This window comes from Bubalus bubalis, chromosome 2 (genome assembly GCF_019923935.1).
Source record: "Bubalus bubalis isolate 160015118507 breed Murrah chromosome 2, NDDB_SH_1, whole genome shotgun sequence".
NCBI lineage: Eukaryota > Metazoa > Chordata > Mammalia > Artiodactyla > Bovidae > Bubalus > Bubalus bubalis.
The window spans coordinates 115004038-115031814 of NC_059158.1; the positions used below are offsets into that span (position 1 = coordinate 115004038).

The 27777-nt window shown below is 51.1% G+C and overlaps 2 protein-coding genes across 17 annotated transcripts in view; one reads left to right on the forward strand and one right to left on the reverse strand.

The window, feature by feature from the left end:
• TMEM163 (transmembrane protein 163) overlaps positions 1 to 5366 on the forward strand; it is a 270059-nt gene extending 264693 nt beyond the window's left edge. Inside the window, exons 7-8 of the mRNA XM_025261843.3 lie at positions 3161 to 3302; positions 4607 to 5366. Of these exons, the coding sequence (XP_025117628.1) occupies positions 3161 to 3302; positions 4607 to 4667 (203 nt within the window). The 3' untranslated portion in view covers positions 4668 to 5366. The remainder of the gene's footprint in view (positions 1 to 3160; positions 3303 to 4606) is intronic.
• Positions 5367 to 6567: 1201 nt separating this feature from the next.
• MGAT5 (alpha-1,6-mannosylglycoprotein 6-beta-N-acetylglucosaminyltransferase) overlaps positions 6568 to 27777 on the reverse strand; it is a 390386-nt gene continuing 369176 nt past the window's right edge. For all 16 annotated transcript variants that reach the window (XM_006062941.4, XM_006062939.4, XM_044936151.2 and 13 more), the window contains 2 exons: positions 19751 to 19908; positions 6568 to 12467 (listed from right to left, as the gene is read on the reverse strand). In XM_006062941.4, coding sequence (XP_006063003.1) covers positions 12269 to 12467; positions 19751 to 19908 — 357 coding nt within the window. In that variant the 3' untranslated portion in view covers positions 6568 to 12268. The remainder of the gene's footprint in view (positions 12468 to 19750; positions 19909 to 27777) is intronic.

The following is a 27777-nucleotide window of genomic DNA, read 5'->3' on the forward strand; positions in this document are numbered from 1 at the left end:
ATTTGGCCCCAGTTGGGGGAAGGTAGAGGGGTTTGCCTTTCCTCATGCTTGTCGCCTGTATTGAGGTGGTGCTGGGTTGGAGAAATCCACCAGGTGTGAACCTTGTAGAGTGGGGAGGTTGACTCTCCATATGGCCCCCAACCACACCCCAAAGTCCTGGAGTAAGCCCTCTGCCTCTCGGTGGCTGTCTGCCCGGAGCTCCAGCTGCAGGCTCTGCCTTGGTAGGGAGACCCCAGGACCCGGGCCGTGGAGGCCTCATCTCTCTTGGGATAGCTCAGCCCAGTGAGTAGGCATCCTCTTAGCTAGACTGAGGCCCTTCTGTCCATCTGTGAGGTCAGTATGAACGCAGCAGTCAGTCGAGGCCCTGAACAGTGGCAGCCTCCATTCTGGGACTCAGAATACAGCAGGAGAGAGACAAAACTCCTATCCATAAGCTACATTTCTGGTGGGAAAGAGAGGGATGTTTGTAAAAAGAAAAATGGTAAAAAACAAAACAAACAAAACACCATGTGATGAAGAGCCCTGGAAAACAGTGAAGGAGGGGCAAGGACAAGAAGGTAGGGGGGTGTGTTGGGGCTGAGTGCAGGCTGGGGAGGAGGCGGCCTGGGAGACCCCAGGAGGAGGAGTCCGGGGTGTGGTGGTCAAGTCCAGTGTGGCCAGAGCACAGGGGATGGGGAGGTCGGGGGACCTGATATCGACAAGCCTGGAGGGGCTGGTCACGCACAGCAGGGCTAGTCAGCTGTGAAGAGTCTGCATAGGTTCCAGGGTGGGCAGCTTGCCTACTGGAGGGTCTTGGCTGCTGTCCTCCACTACCACGGTCACTCTGGCTACTGCGAGGGGAATCATTGTGAGGAGGGAGATGTGGGCAGGAGGGGAAGGGGATGGAGGAGGGGGGCTTCGGCTGGGGGTAGATGGAGCATGACTCTTGGAGGGAACAGTTGACAAGAATGACTTGATGGATGGATTAGATTTGTGTGTGAGGAAAGTCCAGGATGAACTCCTAGGGTTGTAGCTTCAGCAGCTGGGTGGATGGGGGCGCTGTTTACACTGAAGGTGGCTGAAAGTTAAGTCGTTTGGAGGCAGAATTTTTTACTCTGAACATGTTCAGTTTGAGATGCTTCTGTGTCTGCAGCTGAGGGGGAAGGTCAGGATGAAAGAGAGCTAGGGAGACGCTGGCTTATGGGATGAAGGTGAGAACCTGCGGGGAGAATGTTGATGGAGGAGGACTTCGGGGGACTAAGCCAGGAACTCGGATGGGGGTGACTAGGAGGATCCAGTGAAGGAGAGTGAGAAGGAGCAGCTGGAGAGGGAAGAGAGACAGTGGCAGAGGGTGGTGTCACATGAGGCTGGAGGGAAGCATTCCCAGGAGGGCGTAAGATGAGGACGGCTATGCAGCCATGGCTTGTGACAGCCTTGAGCCATCCAAGACCAGGGAGGGCTCAGGGGATGGGGGACCTGAGGTGTGGAGAGGCAACCATGGCACGTGGCAGCCTGCAGCCATCCAAGACCAGGGAGGGCTCACAGGGGGATCTAAGGCGGGGGGTAGGGTAAAGAGAACGGGAGGTATGCTTAACGGGGGTAGACAGCTCTTCAGGGGGTTTTGCAAAGCGAGGTAGTGAATGGGGGTTGTGTTGGGGGTAGCATGGAATCAAGGGAGGAGGTGGAGGTTTATCCCAGTGGGAGTGATCCAGGAGAGGGAGAAGAAATTCAAGAACAAAGTCCTTCAGTGAACAGAGACAAAGGCACTGGTCTGACATAGAAACAGGGGTAACTGGAGAAGCAGCTGAGGATGTGGGGACAGCAGGCACAGGTGAGTGATGGGTTTGGTGTTGGCAAGATGAGGTATTGTGATCTGAACCTAGGTGCTCTAAGACGTGCGAGGCCGAGTCCTCAGCTGCGAACTGGAGCAGGAAGGTGATGGAGGTCTGAGGGGAGAGAAGCGTGTGTGATGCAGACACCAGAGATGACCTTGCAGGCCTAGCTTCATCTGGGTCCCATTGTGGGAGGCGGCCTGTTAAGGTCTACCCCGTGGATCCTGAGAAGAGGTTTGGCCTAAGTCACCTCTACCCTACTCTCTTCTTCCTTTTCCCCTGCTCTTCATTTAGAATGTCCACTAGTGGTACAGCCCCCACTGAATGCATTTAAGATTGATCTCAATTCTCCCGCTGGAACCTAGAATTACCGCTTTTGAGTTCAGCAGAAGCATGGCGCCCTCACACAGGCCGAGCTGCCTGAGAACGGAGCAGGACCTGCTGTTGGAGAGGTTCCTGGCCTGCCCAAGCAGTGTGGGCCTGCCTGCGGCTGCTCTTGGGGCTCAGTTGCACTGAGGCAGGCAAGGAGCCTTGTGGCTCACACCTCATTGAGCCCCTGGGAGCCCCTCTAAGCCGTTTCCTCTCGTGTAGCCTTGGGAAACCTACAAGTAGACTGGAAGTGCAATGTCCAAGTTGTAGGGACCCACTGAGTTGACGTGGGGAGGAGATGGTGATTGAGGCGTGTTGTGTCCAGTTCTTGTTTGATTGCTGTTTCTGTAGCTAATTCGAGACTTTGCATGCCCTTCCTGTAGAATGAAAAGCCTCAGGTGACTTAGGGAGACTGTTGGGAAAGGATGTGGGTTCTGGTATCACCTACCCTTGCCCCTTTCAATCCATGTAACTCTGGTCAGTTTGTTGAACCTCACTCATTCTGTTCAACTTAAGTTTTATTGTTGGTAAAATGGGGGTGATAATCTGACTTGACAGAATTGAGAAGATCCCATCTCTGTACTTGCCTAGCAGACATCAGACAGATGTGAGTCCCTGAGCATTGAATGTGTCGTGTGTTCAGCAGGCCTGGTGCCCCTCCCCTCTCAAGACCTGCGTTCTAGCCTGTGGGAGGGAGGCGTTGGGAACCACACACAGGCTACATCATGAGCAGGAGTGCCTGGCAGGGGATGGACACTGATAATGGGGGTGATAACTATCCAGGGCGTCTCTGGTGACATCTGAGTGGAGACTTGGCAAGCCATGTAGGTGCCTGAGGTGGTCGCTGCCGCTTGCAAAGTGCTTCTGGAACATTCCTTCCAGCACACGCTCTGGAATGCAGAGGCACACTTGGCATTTGGGGGGTTTTCCTTGTGGCCACGCTGGGCACTGGCCTCAGCCTCTCTCTGCTTCCCTTGCAGGGTTTAACTCCCTTGTGGGGGGCGTGATGGGCTTCTCCATCCTTCTGAGCGCCGAGGTGTTCAAACACAACTCAGCTATCTGGTACCTGGACGGCAGCATCGGCGTGCTGATCGGCCTCACCATATTCGCCTACGGGGTCAAGTAAGTGCTGCTTCCTCTTTGCCCTCTGGGCGGTCAGGGGTGCTGTATTCCCCACTTCTGATAACTACATTCTGTCCCTGTGACCCTCCTGCTCCTGGGCGAGGTCGTCACACATCCTTGTGGCTGGGAGAGAAGGGAGGTAAGTGGTCCTCCCTTCAACTCTTGGTGCCAGAAGATCAGTGCCCCTTCCTTCCTCTATAGTGAGGGTCATGATGATGCACCAGGCAGGCCTGTGTGGTATCCTCACCCGTTAGCTCCCTCTGCCACCTGAGGCAGTCAGTGGGGAGGTTGTAGAGGGGGCTAAAGCCCCCAGATTGAGAAAACTTTTTCTAAAAGGGCACAACTTTTTCTTTTTGTGCACAAGGGCTGCATGTAGAAAAACCCACCCAGGCCTTGGGTTCTAGTCCAGCCCGAGGCCACTCACTTAAGTGCCCTGTGGGCATCACTGGCTCTGTACCCAGCGTCCAGGCTGGAGTCAGCCTCTGAAAACAGTTTCTCAAGCTTTTAAGTGTCAACACACCCACCTCTCTCTCCCACCAGGATGGCTTTAATACAAGAGACAGGAAGTGTTGGTGAGGTTAAGGAGAAATCAAAACTCCATATTCTGTTGGTGGGGATATAAAGTTGTTTAGCCATTTCAGGGATGGGTTAGCAGTTTCTCAAAGTGTTAAACACAGAGTTGCTATTTGGCCCAGCAGTTCCACTCCTTGGTACATAATCCAGAGAAATGAAAACATATCCATGTAAACACTTACACACGAACGATCGTAGTGGCATTATTCATAGTGGGCAAAAAGTAGAAAAAACTCATATGCCCAACATACAACCCATATGCGGGTTTTAAAGAACACAAATGTCCACTGATTAAATAAAAGGTGGTAGAGACATAGTGGAGGATTTATTCAGCCAGAAGAAGAATGAAATACTGATTGTACCACACGGATTAACCTCGAAAATACGCCCAATGGAAGAAGCCAGTTACAGAAGGCTACATGGCGCATGATTCCAGTTATAGTCAATACCTCGAATAGGCAGATCTTTAGAGAACGTAGATTAGTGGTTGTTGCGGGGGGTAAGGTGGGGTGACTGCTAGTGAGTTTGTTTTTTAGGGGGGTAATGAAAACGTTCTGGAATTAGGTGGTGGTAACAGCTGCGCCCCCTTGTGTGTACACTAAAAACCACCGAATCCCAGGGATGTTATGGTATGTGAATTGTATTTATAGAAACAAAGCCCCCATCTGTTCCCCAAGCCCAGGGCTGTGGAGGGTCCTTGTTGGGGTGACCGGTCCGCTTCCTCCTCGCAGACTCCTCATCGACATGGTGCCCAGGGTGAGGCAGACGCGCCACTACGAGATGTTTGAGTGAAGGTGGCCTGCGCCGGCCGCCCCGCCGCTGCATGAAGACTGTCAGGACCAGGAGACGTTTCCACGCAGGCAGACGGTGCCCATGTTTAATTGAACATCAGCCTCTCTCTCGGAAAGCTTGTGCTCACAGTAACGAGGTCTACCCCGCAGGTCGTACTGTCCTGCTCTCCTCCCACCACCACCCCCGCCCGACACCGTAGGACAACACTCACCGAGCGGGGACCCTCCGTGGGAACTGACCTCGTCCACCTTCTGCTATAAAACAGGTTCGTGTGGGGAGGGTACACGCCCTTCTGTGGTGCTCCCAGCCTGACATGGATAGTGACTCACCAGGCCCACCTCCTCGGGGCTCCACGTGGGCCGAGTCTCTGGTCTCCTGGCAGATTTTAAGAGGACCGTACCCTTTGGTCCTGCACCCCTTTCCAGAACCATCATGTAGATCACCTCCTAATTTCTATCCGTGTATTTCATTCGTTTCATACTGTTTTACTAATCCTCAATCTAAACACTGGATTTGTTCTAAAGGAGACCATTCTATTTTTAAAGTACTTAGTGATAGATGGATGAGCTTTGCATGGATCAAACTCAGCCCCAATCCTTTCTTGTACGTTCAGAGCCCAAACATATATGTGTAAACACAGGATCCCTTTTGGAGAGATGTGAAACTACAGTTTATTTGTAATAAATTATATAATCTATCTATAGATGCATAGATCTATATGCTGTGTGAAGTGGTAATGGTACATCACAGTCTTCTCGTGATGGCTTCCTCCTCTGTAAGGAATTAGATGTTCTCGGTTTATGTAGCGTTAGTCGTAGACTCTGTACAAAACAGCCCCCCACATGCAACAGTCTGTCCTCCAGCACTGCTGCTTGTCCAGGCAGCAGTGACCAATAAAGACCTTTTCCTGTTTTGTATGGTATGGGGAGGTGATCTCCAGAGTTGTCACTGCTGTGGGCAGGTTTTCTGTTGTGGGTGAAGGACGACTTGTGCCCGGGTAGAGCCCCTGAAGGGCAGGTGGTCTATTCTAAGAGGTCACTGACCTTGGTTCAGTCCGATGCTTTCAAGAGTGCTTTTCTCCAACGGCATTCTGCAGAATGTTCTAGGGGCTGTTACCATGTCTCACACACACAAAACAGACACGGTTCTGGTCTGGGAAATACAAGATGCAACAGGTTCCTTTTCTGCAGGTTTTTTTTTCCTGTATTTAATGTTTAGTGTAGTTCCCACGGTGGAATCTTTGTGTCGCATCCTCAGTTATGCTCACCTTTCCGGGGACTTGTGTCCCATTAAAGATGCCAGGTGTCTCCCATGGAGTCTCTGCTCCGGGCAGCATCCAGGCACTCTGCTGTCTTCAGAAAGGCTGCACCATGGCCCTCCAGCATCACCTATAACAAGCCCCTAGTGGGGGCATGAACTTGACCTTCCTTGTTCCTGGGGCACATGCCTAACCAAGTGCTCATGCACCACTGAGCTGTGGGGTCAGGGTGTTCTTTCTGAGGCAGGGAAATGTGGTCCAGGTCTAATAAGCCCACAGACAGCCTCTACCGTACTAGCACATCCTGAAGGAGTTTAAACATCCATTGTAGCCCCCAGTTATCTTAAAAAAGAAAAGCCTAGGAATCCACTGACAAATTGAGTTCCCCTCTAGGTACGTACAGGGGAGGAGGAGCGCTCCACTATCAGTACCGGTGGATGTGATTGAAGGGAAGAGTCTTAACACAGTGAACGCTTACCCCTCCCCCAGTGCCTTAAACCTACCTTCCCATCAAGGTTTCCAGCAGCGTGTCTGCAGACGACGGTGAAACCACGGCCGCCAGTGCTGGGGGAGTGGATGTATCGCACCCCGTGCACCCACCCGGAACCTCCCCCCCCACCCCCCACAAATCAGGTCCACCTGTCACACAAGAAAAGTTTATTGAAAAATAAAGTTCTCCCTAGTTTTCTCTACAACAGTGGAAAACAAAGCAGTGCTCTCTACGCCGGTACAGTACATGTGACAGCAACACCTCGTTGGCAGAACCTTGCATGACTTAACCCCGGGGGACAGGAGAAAACAGCTGTACCAGGAGCTGGCTGAAGACACAGACGCGGATGGCCGTTAGCTGATAGACACCGAGCTCGCGATGGCAACTACGGCAGAAAAGATGTCACCATCTCCTTTGGCATTGGTTGTCCCACTCCCATTTGTTCTGTTCATACCTGGACAGGACAGGGAACAAATGCTTCCCAAGTTTGCACCATCTCAGAGGTGGGCAGAGGTGGCCGACTAAGCTAGGTTCCTGTCCAGCTGTCCCAGGGAGACCTCCTGCAAGTGGTCTGAGCACCTAGGGCTGCACCCCCCGACTCCCCAGACACAGGGCCCTGGTCCCCGCATGAGCACACAGATGCCCTCCATCCCTCTGCCCTGTCTCACCAGCTGCAGGGGGCTAGGGCTCCACAAGATCTGGGGAGAATCGAGGAAATGCTTGGAAGAAGGTGCACTCCAATCTTACATCCACAGACATGTAAGACTGCTGATGCAGCTGAAGAGAATGCAAAGGATCTTAAAAAGACACCAACAAATTCCTCCATTTTCCACAAATGCAGTCTTTCCAGAATAGTGCCAAAATAGGAGATAAAAACTGAGCCTATTTAGGGAAGTAAGAGGCTGACACCAACCAGGCTGCACCCTCCCCCCCCCCCCCCCCCCCCCAAAAAAAAAAGCCAACTGACATTCAGGTGATTTGGAAAAACATCACTAAGCTAGGAGCAGCCTCTTGGAGTTCTGAAGACCCCTCACTCGCTCCACGGAACTAACCTTTAATTTGATAGAAACATAACAACTAACCAGCCTGGGAGTCTGATCCTCTTGGACTGGACACTGGAGAAGCCACCCTGGCCAGCAGGGGGCAGCAAAGGGACTTCCTGGGGGAATGAGTATGTTCAAGAGGTCATTCCTTTTCCCTTAAATAAAAAAACAGAAACACCTCTATTATTGCATTTCAGAGGAAGATGGGTAACTTTAAGGGAACAGTCTGTCAGAGGATTTATTTTAATTTCCAGCTCAAAAAGTTCTGCACACACCCTGGAAGGGTCCAGAAGATGTTAGTGGGGTAGGATCTGGCATGTGGCCACTCTATGTCAAGCTGACTAATTTTTCAGCCCAGTTCCACTTGGGGCTGAAGTCAGGCATATTTTCAAATCAGTCAGTGCATTCAGGGACACAGTACCATTTTAGCCAGCAGGGTGGACACAGGACCTGGGCATCTTAAACCTGTAGTTCCTACAACATTCTATCAACCTGGAGTATCTTCCTGCACCTACAGGAATCAATGATAGGAAGTGAGCTCAGCTCTTTTCCTCAACTTGTATGAAATGTGAAAAACAACAATATTTAACATTTACTAGGACTTACTATTTGCCAGACATTGCTAAACACTGAATCCTCACAAAACCCCTAAGTGCTAAGAAAGCTAGGGTAAATTTTTTTTTTTTTCTGCATCTGACACTAGACAGCTAATTTGGCCTTTTGCCATATAAACGTGGGTTTTCCATTTTTTTTGTTGAAGCCAACAAGAAGGAAAAGAACCCACCCTCTGCTTTAGGCAACTCCCACCTTCCTAGAGCAGCCTGAATCTCTTGACATCTGTCCGTCTCTTCACATGAAGATGCTCTGCAGCCTAGGGGATGGGCGGGATTAGAATGAAACCACTGTGGAAATGAAAATATTCTTCAATAAATAAAATATTCCAGGCTTGGGAGAGAAACACAACCACAGCCTGTCGTTAATAGAACTTTTTTTAAAATCAAGAATTGGTGTGTGTGTGGGGGGTGGGCGAGGGTGGCAATGTCCCAATTATATACATATCTAGCAGGGAAACCACCCCAGAGAGGGGGTGGCCTGATTGGCCTGGTCTAAAAAGCACAAACCCGCCCATAACAGCACAGTTTCTGCCTAACCGCTCACAATCACAGTTTTACTACCAGTGAGCTGCACTGGGACGCCAAGGGGGCTTACTGGGAGGCTGATGTTTGCCAAGGAAATAAAAACGGGGTGCATATTATTTCCCCTTCATCCTGATAGGGAGATAGAATGATTTGGGGCCAGTGCTTCCAACGAGCCCAGAGGGGCCTGTTTCCCTTCACTGAAACCCCTCACACAGGGTTGGTTCTCTGCCCCCGCCACCCTCCACCAAGCACCCAGGGTGGCACCTGTCAACCATCCGTCTCCAGACAAACCCAGAGACCTAGCCGAGCAGCCTGGGAGGGTGAAGGTTTGTCTGGAGGAAGTCAACCCTCTTCTTGGGGCCCTCGTGGCTGCATGGGGGTATCTGCGCACATATGCTGCAACCTGGGGAGCTTGGAGGGCCTGTCTGGCGTCCAGCTTGGGTTGCCCTCTGCCCTAGGACCTGTCTCGCAAGGACAGGTCATATCTACTCCAAGCTGGAGCAGTCTGCTAGCTTCCTTCAACAAAACCCGATTCCAAACACTGACACCAGATTCCAAAAACCAACCCCAGAGAAAAGTGAAAAGGCACCTCAGAGAAACAATAAATATCACCAAAGAAAAGATCGCTAAATACTTACAAACATACAGCAAACACAAAGTAAAAAACCCAATCTAAGCAAAAATGTGAAAAGCTTCTCCAATTGTGCATGTGCAAATCAAACTGCATACCAGAAATAAATGAGGTGTTTACTGGCATGAGAAGTGTGTTTTCCCTTTCAGGAATTTTTACTCCTGAAAGTGTTTACATTTCAAAGGAAAGCTTTCTCTCCTTTAATAAATTAAACCTTTTCCCTCAAGTTTTTTTAAGAACTTAGGATCACAGTGGAGGAAAAATAAATCCAAACTTTTAGGAAAAAATGTACAAAAAACTAAAAAACCAGGCAAGAGGTGAGAGATGCTCAGAGCACAGGAAGATGGTAGCCCTGACTGGGGATCTCTCTCCCTGTGTAACTTATCAATTACAAGGTGGTTCAGGAGTCTATCGATTGGCACTGGCAAAACCACCCAAGGCTTCTAGCCCACACCCTGAAAGGTGCCTTCCTCTCGCATAGCAGGCAGCAATTGCAGCCCTTCCTGCACAGGGCAGATGGAGGCTCCACCCTAATGTCCTCTGGGGTCACTGACCAGACTGGGGCCAAGTCTGTGGAGGCCTGGGAACCAGTATACATTTGGTGTCGCCCCCTCTGCCCTCAACAACTGGAGTGTGGGTTTCTTTGCACCAGGAGCAGCAGCCACGTCACCCCACCCCGGGGCAGAACTCTGGCTTACTTCCGGTCAGTACTGGGATGGGGGGAGCAAGAAGGATCTTAAGGTGGAAGTGCTCCCTGGGCTGCCTGACTGAGGGTCCTGGCGTAGAGAAGAGGGTTTCTTGAGAAGGCAGAGAGTCCCTGAGCTCAGGGGCAGCCGGCAAACAATCCCTGCAGCTTTTGGAACACAAGGCCGGCACAGCGTGTTTCTGAGAACCGGGCTTTCCAACCTCCTTGCTTTCAGAGTTCCCGTGCTTGTTCTAACGGATCTCTGCCAGATGGGTTAGTCTGGCAAAGCGTGGGAAACTGGTCTCGGCCCGCAGGCTCCCCCTGCTGGTCAAATACGGGAACGCACATCCTCAGCACCAGAAACGGCCAGAAGGGCCCAGGAGAGGGCAGCACTGGCCCAGGAACTGCAGGTCTGGGCGCTAAAGCGAATTCCTTCTAGGAAGGCTGCAGCCAGGAGGCCCCTTCGTAGGCAGTAGTGGTTCCCGACAGCAGGGATGGCAGCTGTTTCCTCCCCCTGCAGGAAACTGTCCTCGCGAAGCAGTCAAAAGCACACGGGCACTCACACCCTCTTGCCCAGTTTCCTTTCAACTTCTGCCCTTGTTTCTATTCTCAGCCAGTTTGTGAGGGGTGGGCCCTGGCATCCATGCTCAGCGCGGAGGCTTCCCCATCAGAATTCTCCCTGGCACGGGCACTCAGGGGCCACCTATGGGGTGGGGGACACCCTGGCTGCCCTAACTCCCCCACTCCATTCTCTAAGATCCACCGAGGTTAGTCTAAGGAAAGAAGGCCGGCTGTACATTTGATATTACTTTTATACCCAAGAAGAAGAATCGAGGAGTGGGTGGAATCTAACCTCCCATCCCTCACAGCCCCACACTCCTCCTGGGTGGGCCTCAGACTTGAGAATTCTAACCTGAACCTTGCGTCCCGGAGGCTCACCCAGCCATTAGCTGTGTCCAACTTTTCTGTTCAGCAACCAAGCCACTCAGAATCTTTAGTGAGGGCTGGGTGGCTCATGGGACAGCTTTCAAGGGGGACATTCTGCCAGGGAGAAGGGAGCTCACTCTTACCAGCACAGAGATGCCAGGGGCATCACGGGAAACACACACACACACACCCCAAAGCACTGAAGCACGGCGTGGGGGGAGGGGAGTGGGAAGGGGCTGGGGGAACCTGCACAAGAGCAGAGCACAGGGACTCCAGGGTTTGGTCCAACCTGCTGACCAGTTCAACACCCTCCTCCCCAGTATTTCTGCCTGGAGTAAAAGCCAGTGTCAGATTCCTACCCCTTGCAAACCACACCCACACTCATAGTCCGCAGCCAAGACAGTGCACATTCATCCTGGCCTGCCCTTGCTCCTCCAGCCAACATCAAAAGTTCACTGAGAGCCCCATCCCCTGGACTTCGGTGACATCGGACGGAGTGAATATAACACAAGCCCAGCTCAGGTGGTGCCGCTAGTTTTTAGGGACCAGCTTCACTCCTGTCCAAATCGCAGTTCAAAGACACCCCTTCTCAAGGGGGTAAAGAGCACCACCTCCAAGTGCAAGGGTAGCTTTTAATCCTAACCAGAAATGACAGCCAAGCTGTGTGGGGGTGTGTTCCACCTTGGGGAGAGCGATGGAACAGAGGAAAGGAGCCTGTCACTGCAAAGCAGCCCATCTCTGGTCCCTGCTGGGTTCTCTGGACCACACAAGCATTTCCCCGGACAACTAGGGGGGTGCCTATCCCCTAGCCTCTGCCACCTGCTAAGCACAGGAATTTCTTTTCTTCTGCCACCATCCACTTTGAGGAGCTAGGTACCCACAGCTGCCCTTAATCATGCCACCAGCCCCATGGCGCACCCTGCCCAAAGCAGACAACAGTCATGTTATAGTGAAGAGGGATGGCCAACAGAGGAAAATCAGAGACGTAGCAAGACGCGCAATCAATCCCTCTTTGCCCTCCCCAGCTCCCCCTCCCTCCCTCCCAAATAAATAAATTAATGGGTTTAGGAATGTTCCCGTAGGAAGTTCTTTCCTACTAGCTTGACTCCTCCTCTGGTTTTGTTTCGTTTAAACGAATATTGAGATTCTCTTTTTTTACCCTGGAGCAGCTGCACAGTCTCCCTACAGTAGCTCCTCCAAAATTAAAGACGAAGTTGTGCCAGGGAGAAGCCCGGTTCCCGGCCTGAGGGTGGCTCCGCTGTGATGCTCTGACTGCAGCGGGACCAGTACCAAATCGAGACCTTTCACCAAAACGTTCAGGCTCTGGGGAGAGTCCCTGAATGGCGTCTGTGTCCCCGCCCCACCCTGATGGGGCGGGAGCCGCTGTCTCCCCCCTGCAGAGCGTAGGCGCGGGTGGAGTGGTGGCAGCTATAGACAGTCTTTACAGAGAGCCACCTGGCCCTTGATGAAGTCCCGGCAGGGGCAGATCCTCCGGTGACGGGCGTGGGCACCGGCACAGCTGAACAGCAGGAGGTCGCCTTGAAACACACAGTGCTTGTTCTTGGGGTCGAAGGAGGGCGCCACGATGTCCTTGGCCAGCTCTGAGCTTTGGCAGTTCACATCGTACCTGAAGAGCAAGAGGAAGGGGTTGGAGAGGCAGGGACTGTCCTCAGCCCTGGCCCCTTCTGCCGCCCTCCAGTGGGGAAGGCTGTTTGGGGCTCCTGTTGGCCACCCTCTGACCCAGCCATCCTCACTTCTGGGAATCCGGGCTCGAGAAGGGCTTGTGAACGCCTGGATGTGCATGTGGGTGCGGTATGTGTTCAAGGCTGCTTAGTGAAGCATTGCCTGTCATGGAGAAGAACCGGGAATAACCTGAAGACTCAGCACATGGGGAATGGCTGGATCCCCTGTGGCTCAGCTGTGTTATCAGCACACGCAGCACTTGACAAGGAGGTAGGAATATGAGCGCCAGCATGAGAACAAGTAATAACAGAGGGTGCAGTGTATCCACGTGTGTGTGTGTGTGAGTGTGGGAGGGACAGTGAGGGGGGGAGAGAGAGAGGGGAGAAGAGAGAAAAAGAGAGGGAGACAAGAAGAGGGAAAGAAAGTAGAGCAGGTACACTAAAGACTTAACAATGGTTACTTCTGAGAAGTGAGACTGGGACAATGATATGCATTATTTAAATGCTTTTTAGAACATTTTAAAACTATGTCTATCTTTAAAACTAATGCTTAGAGGGATCTCTGTTATATGACCTTAGTTTCCCGCTGGAGAGCAATCAGATGGTTTCCTGGGCATGGTGTGTCCTGGGGCCTCAATTCATGGGACCTTTGCAGCTACCTTCCATGACTGAGGCAATAGAACGTCCTACCACCCACCCCGGTCCCCAGCCCTTGAGGGCTGTGGATGCGCAGAGCAGGGACTGAGTCCAGGCCCTGATCCCAAGCCCAGGTTCTTGCTCCTCCCCCATCTTCTTCCACCCCTCTGGCTGTGGGCTGCAGACCCCTGGGGTTTTGCTTCCTCAGGCTGAAACCCCCACCTGGGGGGCTCAGGAGAACAGTGTTGGCCTCTCATCTCAACGAGGAGCCACGTAAGCTCTCTTCCTAGACGGGGTGTTCGGGTCCCACCACCTTGTGCCCCGTTGTCCCACATGCCTGGTGGGGACCAGCTCAGAGAAGGTGGTGTAGGAGGTCCAGGCAGATCTGGGTTTGCATCCCGGCTTTATCTCTTATGAGCTGTGTGGCCTTGGACCAATGCCTGAGCTTCCCTGTGGCTCAGTTTCCTTTTCTGTGAAATGGGGATGAATAACCCTTGACTCTCAGGGAAGATCATGTGCTTAGTCACATAGTCATGTCTGACTCTTTGCAGTCCTTTGGACTGGAGCCCACCATGGGCTTAGTGCTATGGGATTTTTCAGGCAAGAATACTGGAGTGGGTTGTCATTCCCTTCTCCAGATCATCTTCCTGACCCAGGAATCAAACCTGCATCTCCTGTGTTTCTTGCACTGCAGGCAGATTCTCTTTACCCACTCACAGGGGGGAAGTACAGGGATTAAATTAATGTTTACAGAGCAGCTGGCAGAGTCCAGCTCTGAGTAAGCATTCAGCACATGAGAACTAGCATGATCACTCCCACTGGTAGATGCTGGGTGGACTGCCACCTTCTGCCCTCACCCCACACTGTGAGTTTACACACATGCCAAGTATCTCCATTTTGCTTTGTTCACAGAAGTCCTGATTCTTGCTGACAGGGAGGGGATTTGGGCGGGGAACCTGAAGTTTCCTGCCACTTCTGGAAAGCTTCCAAATGTTGGGAGAAAAGCATCTGACCCCCCACCCAGTGTTACTCCTGCCCGCTCGTCTTCCTCAAGCCAACTAACTGCCTGGGCCCACTTGCTCCTTTGCCAGCATTAATCTGTGATTTCCAGCACATCTCCTGGGCTTCTGGTGAGTTCTCCGAGGCTGCCAGCCCAGCTCCTGGCTCTCAGGAGGGCAGCACCCACTCCTGTCCTGCTCTTGCAGTCACCAGGGAGCTCTGTGACTTCTCTAAGTGGCCTAACACCTCATGTTAGATGTGCCAGCTGGGAGACGGAAGCACCCAGAGGGTTAGGGTCATGGCGAGGGCAGCAAGTTGGGGGCTCCACGGATTTCCTAAAGGAAACACAAGTCAGAGTCAGGGCCCACATGGTCCTGCCTACTTCCTGGCCAACACTGAAAGGGGGTCTCCAGAGCCCAGCTGGGCATGAAGTTTCCACATGGAATGTGACCTTGGGATCCAGATTTGTGCTGATGCTATTTATGTATTTAGGTGAATCATGGCAGCTGCTGTGTCTTAACTCAAGCCATCTGCCTGGCACACGGCTCAACAGGGGCACTAAGTCTGCAGAACTCATCTTGGACTCCATGGCGAGTGGGAGGGACTGTCAAGAGCCAGGGAGAATCACACCTGCTCCTGGCCTCCTGGACTTGGACTCCAGGCCCAGCGTACCACGGTGTAAGCACATGTGCCCGTGGCCATGGGGCTGCAGTAGCAGCCTGTCCAAGGCCGATGTCCAAAGACCACCACAAAGCACTTGAGCAGCGGGTGTTCCCGGAGCCATGTGACCTGGCCCAGCGAGCTCCCCAGAGGCTCAGCTGAGTGGTGGTGGGGCCACACTTGGATGCGACCCAATCCCTGGCCTGGGGTCTCTGTTCCACAGCCCTAGGCCTGCAGAGAGGCCCCTCGAGCATCCTTGCTGAGCTCAGCAGGGGGAGGTGACCTTCCCAATCGCTAGAGCACATCCTCACCCCCACTAGGTCCCTTGCCTCTTCGGGGCGTGCGTGTTGCTGTCCTGCCTCTGTTCCTAACACGTCTGTCTTGCCTGCATGGGTGTACACACACACACACCTTGTGCTGTTTCCATCTTACACACACACACACACACCCCTTGTGCTGTTTCCATCTTACACACACACACACACACCTTGTACTGTTTCCATCTTACACACACACACACACACCCCTTGTACTGTTTCCATTTTACACACACACACACACCCCTTGTACTGTTTCCATCTTACACACACACACACACACCTTGTGCTGTTTCCATTCTTAGACACACCCATACACACCACACACACCTTGTACTGTTTCCATCTTACACACACACACACACACCTTGTACTGTTTCCATCTTACACACACACACACCTTGTACTGTTTCCATCTTACACACACACACACACCTTGTACTGTTTCCATCTCACACACACACACACACACCTTGTACTGTTTCCATCTTACACACACACACACACACACCTTGTACTGTTTCCATCTTACACACACACACACACACACACACACACACACCTTGTGCTGTTTCCATTCTTAGACACACCCATACACACCACACACACCTTGTACTGTTTCCATCTTACACACACACACACACACACACCACACACACACCTTGTGCTGTTTCCATTCTTACACACACCCATACACACCACACACATACCTGTTGTGCTGTTTCCATTCTGCAGCCCCTGGGGTGCTCGCCTCTCTCTAACTGCCCTAGAACGGTTTCTCTCACAGGATGGGAACTGGGGCTTCTGAGGCCCTTCAGCCCTCGCCGGAGAGCTTAGAGCTCTTCAAACAGAAGAAAAAGGCCAAGCCTCCCCCTTCCCATGGGGCTGCCTATTTCCCGAGAGGACAGAAGCCCCACAGCCCTCTCCACACAGACCCATGCAGGATGAAAGGAAGGAAGCCGGGCCCCACCTGCTGGTCTCCCTCCTCCTCTCCCTCTTCCCTGCACTCCCCCTGGCTAATCCCAACCCCGTATCCACCAAGTCTCCCCAAGCTCCCTTGTCACCACCCTGAGGCACTGAGGCACCACAGTGCTCACAGTCCAGGCTTCATGGCTTAGAATTCCTCTTCAAAAAAAAAGAAAAAAAAAACACCCCAAACTCAATAAATTAATATTTTAGAGGATACAACTTGTAAAGGTAGCAGCATTACAAAGGAGGTCTTCCACTAACATGTGTTTCTATTTCCTGGGGTGAAGTGCTCCACGCCAGACCCCATCAGCATGGACTCCGGCTCTTTCTAGGACTTCTGTCCTCTGACCTCTCAGGGCCTGGTCTGGGTCAAGTCAGGTCGCACCTGAATCACGCATGCTCTGTGCACAGGGGTTTGTGGTCACCTCTCTGTCACTCCCATAGCCCCACGTGAGCAGGAGCTCCAAGACCAGCTGCCTGACTCCCCAAGTCAAGATGACAGCACAGGACACTTGACATCTGTTACATCAAGTCATACTGCATGGCGAGGACAGAGACATCAGGGACACCCAGAGACGGAAAGGAGCTTAAACTCAGAGTCAGGCCCCAAGCTGGAGGACGAACAGCAGCATGGGCTCGGAGGAGCCACTCACTGCTAAGTGGCCATGAATATGGGTCCGCCAGGATTGCCGCGCTGAGGAGGCACTCAGCAGACTTGCCAGAGAGCTATGACATTATCAGTATTTACAAATGCAGAAACAAAGGTATTCAGTAGGACTCTACGTTCAGAAAATTAATTTCAGGCGGCTCTATTGCAAAATTAGCATTCGCAGCAGCCTCCTAGGGAGAAAACCCACAGATCTACAAGGGGATAGGTGGGAGGGGGCTGCTGAGTAATGCCTTGGCAAAGGGCCTGGCCCAGGGTAGCCCCTCACTCAGGCCTTCTGCTCCCCTGGGCTTGGCCTGGTGTACGGGATTGCTGGTGGGGGGTGGGGTAGGGTTTGAGGTGGGGGCGGGGGACTAGCTTTTCTGGTCGTAGCCTGGCGACTTCAGGCCTGCTGTGGCCCACATTCCTGCAGGAAAGGACTTTGCTGTACACAGGCTCACCATCACTGGGGACGTCCCTATTTCACATGTGGGCAGATTGATAGAACAGAGGAAATGGGTCCATTGCCTCCTTCCTGTTCCCCTATAGGCTTGGTGGGGCGCTGGGCTCTCTGAGCCCCCGGCCTGGCCAGGAAGGCCCACGCCTCTGAGCAGTCCCATCAAGGTTGCCTCCTCCAGAGGTAGGCGGGGATGCACATGGACAGTTGGGTGTGGACAGCTAGCAGTCTGTCCCTAGTGACGCCAGACTTCCTGTCAAACAGAGGGAGACACTCGGGGTTCTCAGGAAGCCACCTTGGTATAGGAGTGGTCTGCAACAGGAGTGAGTGGGAAGCTCCTCCTGCACTTAGAATTGGGGACACGTGCTCTGGAGGTAGACGCTTCTACCACCACAGACATCAGACCAGCGCTGCCTCTCACACAGTGTCACCGGCTGCAGAGCAGGATGCTGACCAACTCTGCTGGTCTGGCCTCTATTCTGCTGGTGGAATTGAGGCCACCTCTGATCCTGGTCTTCATGTAAAAAAATGAGAAAAAATAGAATCCCCCAAGTCCCTACTCAGGAAAGGAGCCCTGCAGGCAAGGTGCTAGAGATCACGTTTCCTCTCTGAAAAGGGTTTTACACCTTATTATTTGAGGTGAGCATAATAAGGCTTACAGGCAGGGCCAGGCCAGCTCAGACCACTGTGCCCAGATAAATGCAGTGGCCAACTGTGCTCTAACCGGGCGTGAAGCCAGAATGGAGACCCGTAAGCCTGGAGCCCCGAGTCCACTCTGTTCCTTAAGACTGGGGCAGGGGCTTCCCTGGTGGCTCAGGTGGTAAAGAATCTACATGCCATTGCAGAAGACACAGGTTCGATCCCTGGGCAGGGAGGAACCTACATGCAAACGCTTGTACCACAACTACTGAGTCTGTGCTCCAGAGCCTGGAAGCAACGAAGTACTGAGCCCACGTGCCACAGAGCAACTAAGCCAGGCTCTACAACTACTGAAGCCTGAGTGCCTGGAGCCCATGCTCCACAACAGGAGAAGTCACTGCAACGAGACTCCCGTGCACTACAACCAGAGTAGCCCTCGCTCGCTGCAACTAGAGAAGATCCTGTGCAGCAACAAAGACCCAGCGCAGCTAATAAATAAGTTAAAAAAAAAAGACTGGGACCGAACGACTGCTCTGCAGAATATCTGGGGTTGGGAGAACAAATCCCCTAGGGGAAACCACCACATTAGAGCTATTAAGGTTGGGAGGGAGGTGACAGGTAATTAACTAGGTTGTGGCCCAGTGAGTGAAAGTCGCTCAGTCGTGTCCAACTCTTTTTGACCCCATGGACCATACAGTCCATGGAATTCTCCAGGCCAGAATACTGGAGTAGGTAGCCTTTCCCCTCTCCAGGGGATCTTCCCAACCCAGGATCGAACCCACATCTCCCTCATTGCAGGTGGAATCTTTACCAGCTGAGTCACAAGCCCAGGGTGGGTGCGATAAATATCAAGGCACAGATTTAGCCCTGACTGAGGTCATGAATCAGAGGCCAGAAGAAACCTCAGATGAAAATCTGGAAAACGTAAACACCAAACTCAAAATTCCACCACAAAAGGAAATTAATGGTGTTACTGAAAGTAACTGCTTCTCTGGTAGCTCAGTGGTAAAGAACCCGCCTGCCAATGCAGGAGACGTGGGCTCATTCCCTGGGTCTGTAAGATGCCCTGGAGAAGGAAATGGCAACCCACTCCAGTATTCTTGCGTGGAGAATCCTATGGACAGAGGAGCCTGGCAGACTACAGACCACGGGGTGGCAGAGTTGAACATGACTTATTGACTAAACAACTGTTAAGTAACAGAAGCAGCACAAGGGAAGCAATGCCGGCCAGAGAGAAGACCCCACTGGGCGACTCTGGGCTGTGATCCCAGTGCTGTGCCCGCCACCCTGTTCGGGGACCCTCAGGGACCTGGCGGTGCCAGGCTCACAGCCGCTGTGATACACTCATTCCAAAAGGGCTGGAATAAAGTGCAAAGGGGACGGGGCTGCAGGAGGGGAGGGCAGCAGTGGATTTGCTGTGGGCAGTTCTGTGCCAGCTCCTTACCCATATTTTTCATTCCTCCCTGACTCCAGGGTTGAAGACTATTACTCTGCTAGATGCCATCTGGGGACCTGGCTTCAGCCTGGGACCTCAGGGGCAGGTCCGCCCATGCTTGCGGTTCTGGGCCCATCTTGGCTCTTATGCTTCTTGGGTACGAATTAGCTAACTGACACCTCCCACAATCTCCAAGCCCAGACTTGGCATTATTTATGCACATACAACACCCCTATTTGAATTCTAAATGTATCAGCAGGCCAGGTGACCTCATCTACCTAACATTAAAAATGCTAGGCCAACTTTCTCTGGGTCTGGGGAGACGTGGTGTAACCTGCTCCTTCTCCACAATTTATTCCAACAGCCCCTGAACCTAGAGCCTAGAAACGCAAACTTCATCCCTGTCAACCCAACTGTAAGCCCGAGGCAAGCTGGAGGCGGAGCCGCCCGTCCCGCGCTCCGGCACTTACTTCAGCAGGTCCTTGTCCTTGTTGAGATGCTGGAAGAAGGACGGCTCACAGATGAGCTGGTTCTCCTGACATACCTGCTTGCAGGACTGCCCGGGCTCAGCAAATTTTACCTGTAGGGCACTCAGGGGCGGCCACATCACTTGCCCGTGGCAGAAGTCCTAGAATGACAATGAAACTGTCAGTCAAGGGACCAGGGATGCAAGCAGGGGATCCTCAGTCTCCCAACCTGTCCCAACAAGCTGGGCCCCAGCTGTGCAAGAGCAGAGAGGGGCAGCGGATGGGAGCCACATGGACTCAGGTTGGGATCTCAGCTAGAACACGGCCTGGCCTTGACACCTCTACTCACCAGCTTCCTATGCCCAGCACCGTGCCTGCAGTAACAGGGGCTATCCCTTCATGTCACTGTCCATGATGATACAGTCGAGCTATTTAAAGTCTCCGCCCTTGAAGGCCCATCTCCAGGCCCACGTTCACCAGCTGTTCTGTTCCCTCCGCCCTAATTCCTAAGACATTTTCAGCGACTACCCAATTTGACACAGAATTTAACAACAGTTACCTAATATAACACTGTTTTGTGAGTGCTAGTTTCAACTCAGGGAAGCAAAAGAGGTCTGTAGGTCTCTGGAATAGAACCTATTGTGGGGACATGGTCTTGATAGAAGCTCAGTTGGTTGAAACAAATGTAACACAAATTCAATAGCTAGAGAAGCTGTCTGAGGATGTGTGACAGGAGGTGAAGTCACCTGGTACCCCCTAAGAGGAGAGGTACCCGGAGGCAGGGGAGGTGGGGGTGTGCTCAGGATGGGGCTGCTCGGTCATTTCCAGGATCTACAGGGAGCGGAGGAAACGCACATGTCCAAGGGAGTCATGGGTGGGGAGGACCAGGAGGAAACACGTGCAGCATGGATAAGCTGAGCGAAAGGTGAAGTGGGACCAGGGATAGGGCAGGTGAGGAGCAGGAACTCTCCCCAACCTGGGACCCCAGCTTTCATCTCAGCTATGTCAGGAGCAAGTCTGAACAGGTACCGGGGGTGGGAACTCAGGTACCACTGGCACCCAGAGCCCACTCTGCTTAAATGTTGCAGATGGAACCCTAGTCAAAGCCCTCCAAATCTCTGGGCCATCCAACCTGTAGAAGAAAAGCTGTGTTTGTTTAACTTCTTTGGGGGTGGGCTAGGCCTTGGGGTACCCAGTGATGGTTAGGATCCTGGGCTCTCAATTCTACTTGGAGGAATTCACCCCAGACATATGGGACACATGGGGCAAAGAAACCTACTCAGGACACAGGGAAACCTATGCAATGTTGTTGAGAGGAGAAGTGGAAGACTTGAAACAACCTAAAGGTTGTATATAAACAGGTTGTATTAAAAGGTTGTGCTTAAACACCTAGAGCCAGACATCCTGGAGTGTGAAGTCAAGTGGGCCTTAGGAAGCATTACGATGAACAAAGCTAGTGGAGGTGATGGAAATCCAGCTGAGCTATTTCAAATCCTAAAATATGATGCTGTTAAAGTGCTGCACTCAGTATGCCAGCAAATTTGGAAAACTCAGCAGTGGCCACAGGACTGGAACAGGTCAGTTTTCATTCTAATCCCAAAGAAAGGCAATGCCAAAGAATGGTAAAACTATTGCACAATTGCACTCATCTCACACACTAGCAAATTAACGCTCAAAATTCTCCAAGCTAGGCTTCAAAAGTATGTGAACCAAGAATTTCCAGATGTTCAAGTTTGATTTAGAAAAAGGCAGAGGAACCAGAGATGAAATGGCCAACATCCATTGCCTCAAAGAAAAAGCAAGAGAATTCCAGAAAAAATCTACTTCTGCTTCATTGACTAAGCCAAAGCCTTTGACAGTGTGGATCACAACAAACTATGGAAAATTCTTAAAGAGATGGGAATTCCAGACCACTTTACTTGCCTCCTGAGAAAGCTGTATGCAGGTCAAGAAGCAACAGTTAGAACCAGACATGGAACCATGGACTGGTTCCTAATCGGGAAAGGAGTATGTTAAGGCTGTATATAGTCACCCTGCTTATTTAACTTATATGCAGAGTACATCATGAGAAATGCCTGGCTGGATGAAGCACAAGCTGGAATCAAGATTGCTGGGAGAGATATCAATAACCTCAGATATGCATATGACACCACCCTTATGGCAGAAAGCAAAGTGGAACTAAAGAGCCTCTTGATGAAAGTGAAAGAGGAGAGTGAAAAAGCTGGCTTAAAACTCAATATTCAAAAACCTAAGATCATGGCATCCAGTGTCATCACTTCATGAGAAATAGATGAGGAAACAAGAGAAACAGTGACAGACTTTATTTTCTTGGGTTCCAAAATCACTACAGATGGTGACTACAGCCATGAAGTTAAAAGACGCTTGCTCCTTGGAAGAAAAGCTATAACAAATCTAGACAGCATAAAAAAGCAGACACATTACTTTGTTGACAAAGGTCCATCTAGTCAAAGCTATGGTTTTTCCAGTAGTCATGTATGGATGTGAGAGTTGGACCATAAAGGCTGAGTGCTGAAGAACTGATGTTTTTGAACTGTGGCGTTTAAGAAGACTCTTGAGAGTCCCTTGGACTTCAAGGAGATCAAACTAGTCAATCCTAAAGAAAATCAGTCTTGAATATTCATTGGAGGGACTGATGCTGAAGCTCCAATACTTTGACCACCTGATGGGAAGAGCTGACTCATTAGAAAAGACCTTGATGCTGGGAAAGATTGGAGGCAGGAAGAGAAGGGGACAACGGAAGACGAGATGGCTGGATGGCATCACCAACTCGATGGACATGAGTTTGAGCAAACTCTGGGAGTTGGTGATGGACAGGGAAGCCTGGTGTGCTGCAGTCCATGGAGTAGTAAAGAGTCAGACAGGAGGGGCTGAACTGAAGTAAAATAATCTAAAGGTTGTATTTAAACAGGTAACTGTTCAGATACAAAGAAAACAAAGCAATATAACAGGTAACTATGCCCTGACGTGGAAACATCCCCAGTACAGATTGAGAAGGGAAAAAAATAAGTTGAATGCTGGTATATAGTGTGTTTCCATTTGTGTCAATACACATAATCAGGCCTGTGTTCCTGTAAGAATATCTCTGGCATCACAAAGAAGAGGAAATGGGTAACGGGGTCAGGGATCATCAGGGAATTTACTTTTCAATGTATGTCCTTCTGGAATATTCTTTTTCCTCTTGGAATATCCTTTTTCTCTCTATCCTCTTTGTGGAGGGGGAGCTGGTTAACCATCTCAGGCTTTCAGAACTGGAGCCAGCAGGCACAGGTTCCATGCTCCTCCTGTTGGTCACTTGGAGCATTGCACGAGGACTGGGCCCTGCAGGGTCTCGGAGCAGTGAGGTGGGTGAAGCCCCAGAATGCAGGCCAGAGCTGCATCCAGGGGGCCCTTCTGTGCTGTTCGCATTTTTCCTCTTTCAAACCTCAGCTTCCTCATCAGAAAAATGTAGACAATGAAACTGATGATTTCCTATGGTTCCTGCTTCTCCCTACTTCCTTCCTGAAGGAGGTGATGCTATTACACGTGGAGGAAGGTAACCGGCAAGTAGGCTTCTACTCCAGTCTCCTCATCAGGGCTTGCGATCCCACCAGTAAGGTGAACTTGCTGTCGTCTCCCACATTACATCCTGTCATGTGAGGATGCGCATGCTTGAGCCTGAGTGAGTGTGCTCAGCGGCTTCAGACTCTTTGCAGCACCATCGACTATAGTTCGCCAGGCTCCTCCATCCATGGGGTTCTCCAGGCAAGAATACTAGAGTGGGTTATCATTTGCTCCTCCAGGAGATCTTCCCAACCCAGGGATCCGAACCCTCCTGCATCTCCTGCATTGGCAGGCGGGTTCTTTACCACTTGGGAAGCCCAAGTGAGTTTGGGACTTAACAAATACTTCACAGCATGAGGTCAAACCTAGAGCCTTAATTTGTAACAGCTGAAAACAGAAGATTCCAGAAGGGTCTAATAATTCAGAGATGATGGAAATGCACTGGTTTAATAGGATCCAGTTTAAGGTTTTGACAGTGCCACAGAGCAGGACAGTATGCAGAGTGTCCTCCTATCTCACAGCCCAGACCTCGGCGAGGTCTTCAGATTTGTGATCATCTTCAGCATGATCCATGGAGTTGCTACGGCCTGTGTAACACAATTATTTCAGTCTGGACACTGTTACTAAGGGTGACAGCATGACGGCAGACCCAGGCACCCTGAATGGGAACCCTGAGTGTTCCCTGGTGGCAGTCACTCTCTAACCAGGCAGCGTATGGAAACTTACCGGCTGAACTTTGAAAATATGTCCATCAAATAGGAAGGAAGACACATGATGATCAACATAGTTATTGCTGATCAAAGCTGAGCATGTACATGGATATTTGGAAAAGGTTAAGCATTGGTTTTTTGGTTTGTTTTTCTGGCTGGTTACTGTAAGCAAAAGAACTTATGCTTTTGAACTTTGGTGTTTGAGAAGACTCTTGAGAGTCCCTTGGACTTCAGGGAGATCAAACCAGTCAATCCTAAAGGAAATCAGTCCTGAATATTCATTGGAAGGACTGATGCTGAAGCTGGAGCGCCAATACTTTGGCTACCTGATGCAAAGAGCTGAGTCATTAGAGAAGACCCTGATGCTGGGAAAGATTGGAGGCAGGAGGAGAAGGGGACGACAGAGGATGAGATGGTTGGATGGCATCACCAACTCAATGGACATGAGTTTGAGCAAGCTCTGGGAGTTGGTGATGGACAGGGAAGCCTGGCGTGCAGCAGTCCATGGGGTTGCAGAGTCAGACATGACTGAGTGACTGAACTGACTAACTGTAAGCAACTTTGCCTATAATTCTTTAGGAGAAATCTGATAGCATTTACAGCCTTTAAGTATTATAATAAAGAGATTCAAAGTCTGATGGACACCAAAGCCTACTGTGTGACTGTACACAACAGGCAAACAACTAGGAAACCTAGATCACTGGACACCATGACAGCTGAAGATGCAAACGCTGGCTTTTACAGCTTGGTAAGAACACTGCAGAATGTCCCTCCTACAGGCAGTGAGAGCTGAGGGTGGTGTCTACACCTGCTGAGTCCGGTGGACTCTTAACATACTGCTGCTTATTCATTCTGAGCCTAATGTAGTTACGCGATGCCATCCAAGGGATAAAACTGAAACGGGGAGAAAGATTCTTCCATGTTAAACTAGGAGGTGGTGGGGCCAGGGAATGTGCTTCAGATCCAAGACCTAGATTTGAGGCCTGGCCTCACCAGGGCGGGGCTTCGGGCACACTGCTCAGTCTGGTCCTGCCTCCACTGCCGGTCCTTACGAGTGATGCTGCCAGACTGTGGGTGGCGCAGCTAGGCTGAAGGCTGGCAAACAGCAGGCGCTCCCCTAATGCTCATCACCCTCCCCTGGTCCCTCTGTGGAGGCGATGCCTGTGCCCTGTATTGGACTCTGGAGGCACTGCAGCGCTGGCAAGGGCAGAAGCGGGGCAGCGCCGGATAGAGGGAGCCCCGTGCCTCCTCCCAAGCAGGGCAGACCTAGCCCACCTGCTCAGTTCGTAATAAACCCCTGCAGCCCCCAGCGCAGGATCCCTTTATCGGGAGAGCTTAACTTGACTCCACATGAACTCTTGGGTCCCGGTCACCCTTGCTTTGGCTCGGCGGGGGCTGGTCCGGTATCCTCTCACTAGTCCGTTCTGGGTACCAGTAGGACCAGAAATAATGAAGATATATTGGTGGGAATGTAAACTGGTGCAGCCACTGCGGAAAACAGTATGCAGGTTCCTCCAAAAACAGAGTTGTCACATGATCCAGCAACCCCACTCCTGGGCATACACCTGGAGAAAACGCTAATTCGAAGATACAGATGCCCCCAGTGTTCACAGCAGCACTGCGACAATGGCCAGGACACGGACACAACCTAAACGCCCGCGGAAAGACAGATGGTGAAAGAAGATACGATATACATACACATACACGATGGAATGCTGCTCGGCCATGAAAAAGAACGAAACGATGCCATTCGCAGCAACAGGGACGGACCTAGAGTGTCACATTAAGTCAGAGGGAGAAGCCAACCACCATATGATATCACTCAGATGTGGAGTCTGAAAGAAGATGCGTGACTTTGTCTATGAAACAGAAACAGACTCACGGACGCAGAGAACAGACTTGTTGTTGCTGAAGAGGGCAGGGGGGTGAGGGAAAGATGGATTGGGAGTTTGGGGCTAGCAGATGCAAACTATTATATATATGTACAACTGAATCACTCTGCTATACACCAGAAACCACAGTACCTTGTAAGTAACTAGACTTCAATACAATAAATTAAAATAAAAGAAAGAAATAGGGAAAAGAGCAGGCCCTTTTTAAGGCTTGGTGAACCATGTGGAAAGCCCGAAGGTGAACAGGCTTGAAGAGAGGGAGAATGAAAGTGTCCCAGTCAATGTGGCAACAGGTAAGGCAGGAGGCAGTGGGGATCTGAGTTATGGTTCCGGCTCTCAGCTGTGGGACTTCACAAATGCCCCTCAAGTTCCCTCTGCCTGCTTTCACATCTAAATTGCAGATAATACCATTTGTCTTTCAGTCCTTATATAACTCCTGTGAGATAAAAAATGAAGTGACTCTTAAGAGGGTACCCATGAAAGTGTTAGTCGCTCAGTCATGTCCAACTCTTTACAACCCCATGGAACACAATCCACCAGGCTTCTCTGTCGATGGAATTCTCCAGGCAAGAGTACTGAGGTGGGTTGCCATGCCCTTCTCCAGGGGATCTTCTCGATCCAAGGACTGAACCCAGGTCTCCTGCACTAAAGGTGGATTCTTTACTATGTGAGCCACCAGGGAAGCCAAGAGGGCACTGAGAGATGTTAAATATCCCAAGGTAGAACATTATTTGCTGCTAGGGTTCAGAGGGAAACGTCGAGTTGCCTGGATTACCTACGACAATCGTGCACAAGGGCCATCTCTTTGTGCAGCTGCTTGCAGGGCTCAAGTGATACAACATCTTGTCATAAACCTCTTCTCACCCCAGGTGCCAGCCCCACTGGGTGCTCGCGGAAAGTGAGAGGTCCTCTGTTTCACCCAACCTCAGCATCAGCTAACAGGGCAACACCAACTGGCCTCGTCTCCTTGTTCACTCACTCAACTCACTCGTTTGTTCATCTGACAAATACTGTACTTGCTATGAAGCAGAAAAGCATAAGGGTTTGGAGTTCGAATTTCTTAGGTTTGAATCTCAGCTCCTCCGAGCAGCTGAGTGGTCTTGGCGAGCCCCATAACCTTTCCTTGCCTCAGTTTCCTCAACTGTAAAATGATGAAAATGTCAGCAACCACCTCAGAGAGCTGTGGGGTTGGGGGGAGTAAATTAATTATACTGTGTAAAGTGCTCAGAAATGTGCATGATCAAACACCATGGGTTGGCTCTTACTGTTATTATGAGCAAGGGACTTTTCTACGCCCTTGGGGATGACTTGGTTAAAAAAAAAAAAAAGGAACTAAAACACCTGCCTTTATAGAGCTTCTTTTCAGTGAGGGAGATAGAGAAACAAAATAAATAAATTATATGTAATGTTAAAAGCTAGTGATTGCTCTAAGTAAGAATGAAGTGAAGATAAGGAATTGGGACTGTTGGGGAAGAGGGGATTCAGATAAGGCATCACTGAGAAGGCAACATTCAAGAAAAGACCTGAGGAAGGAAAAATGTGAGCCATGCAAGTGTCTGGGAAGGACATAACAGAAAGCAGCAAATGAAGTGCGGCGGCCGTGACAGCAAAGCGTCCGGCAGGTTCCAGGAGCAGCGGGCATGTGTGTGTGTGCCCGTATGTGCGTGTATGCATATGTGCGTGTGTGCATGCGTTGGGGATTGGAAGTAGGAAGAGATGGTATCTGGGAGGTCAGAGCACCCAGAGCTTGGGGGTGGGGTGGCCCATATAAAGCCTTGGCTTTTCCTTGGAGTGAGATAGAAGCTACTGGAGAATTCTGGGCAGAGGAGTGACAGGATCTGCTGAGCTGAGAACAGTAGACAGGAGC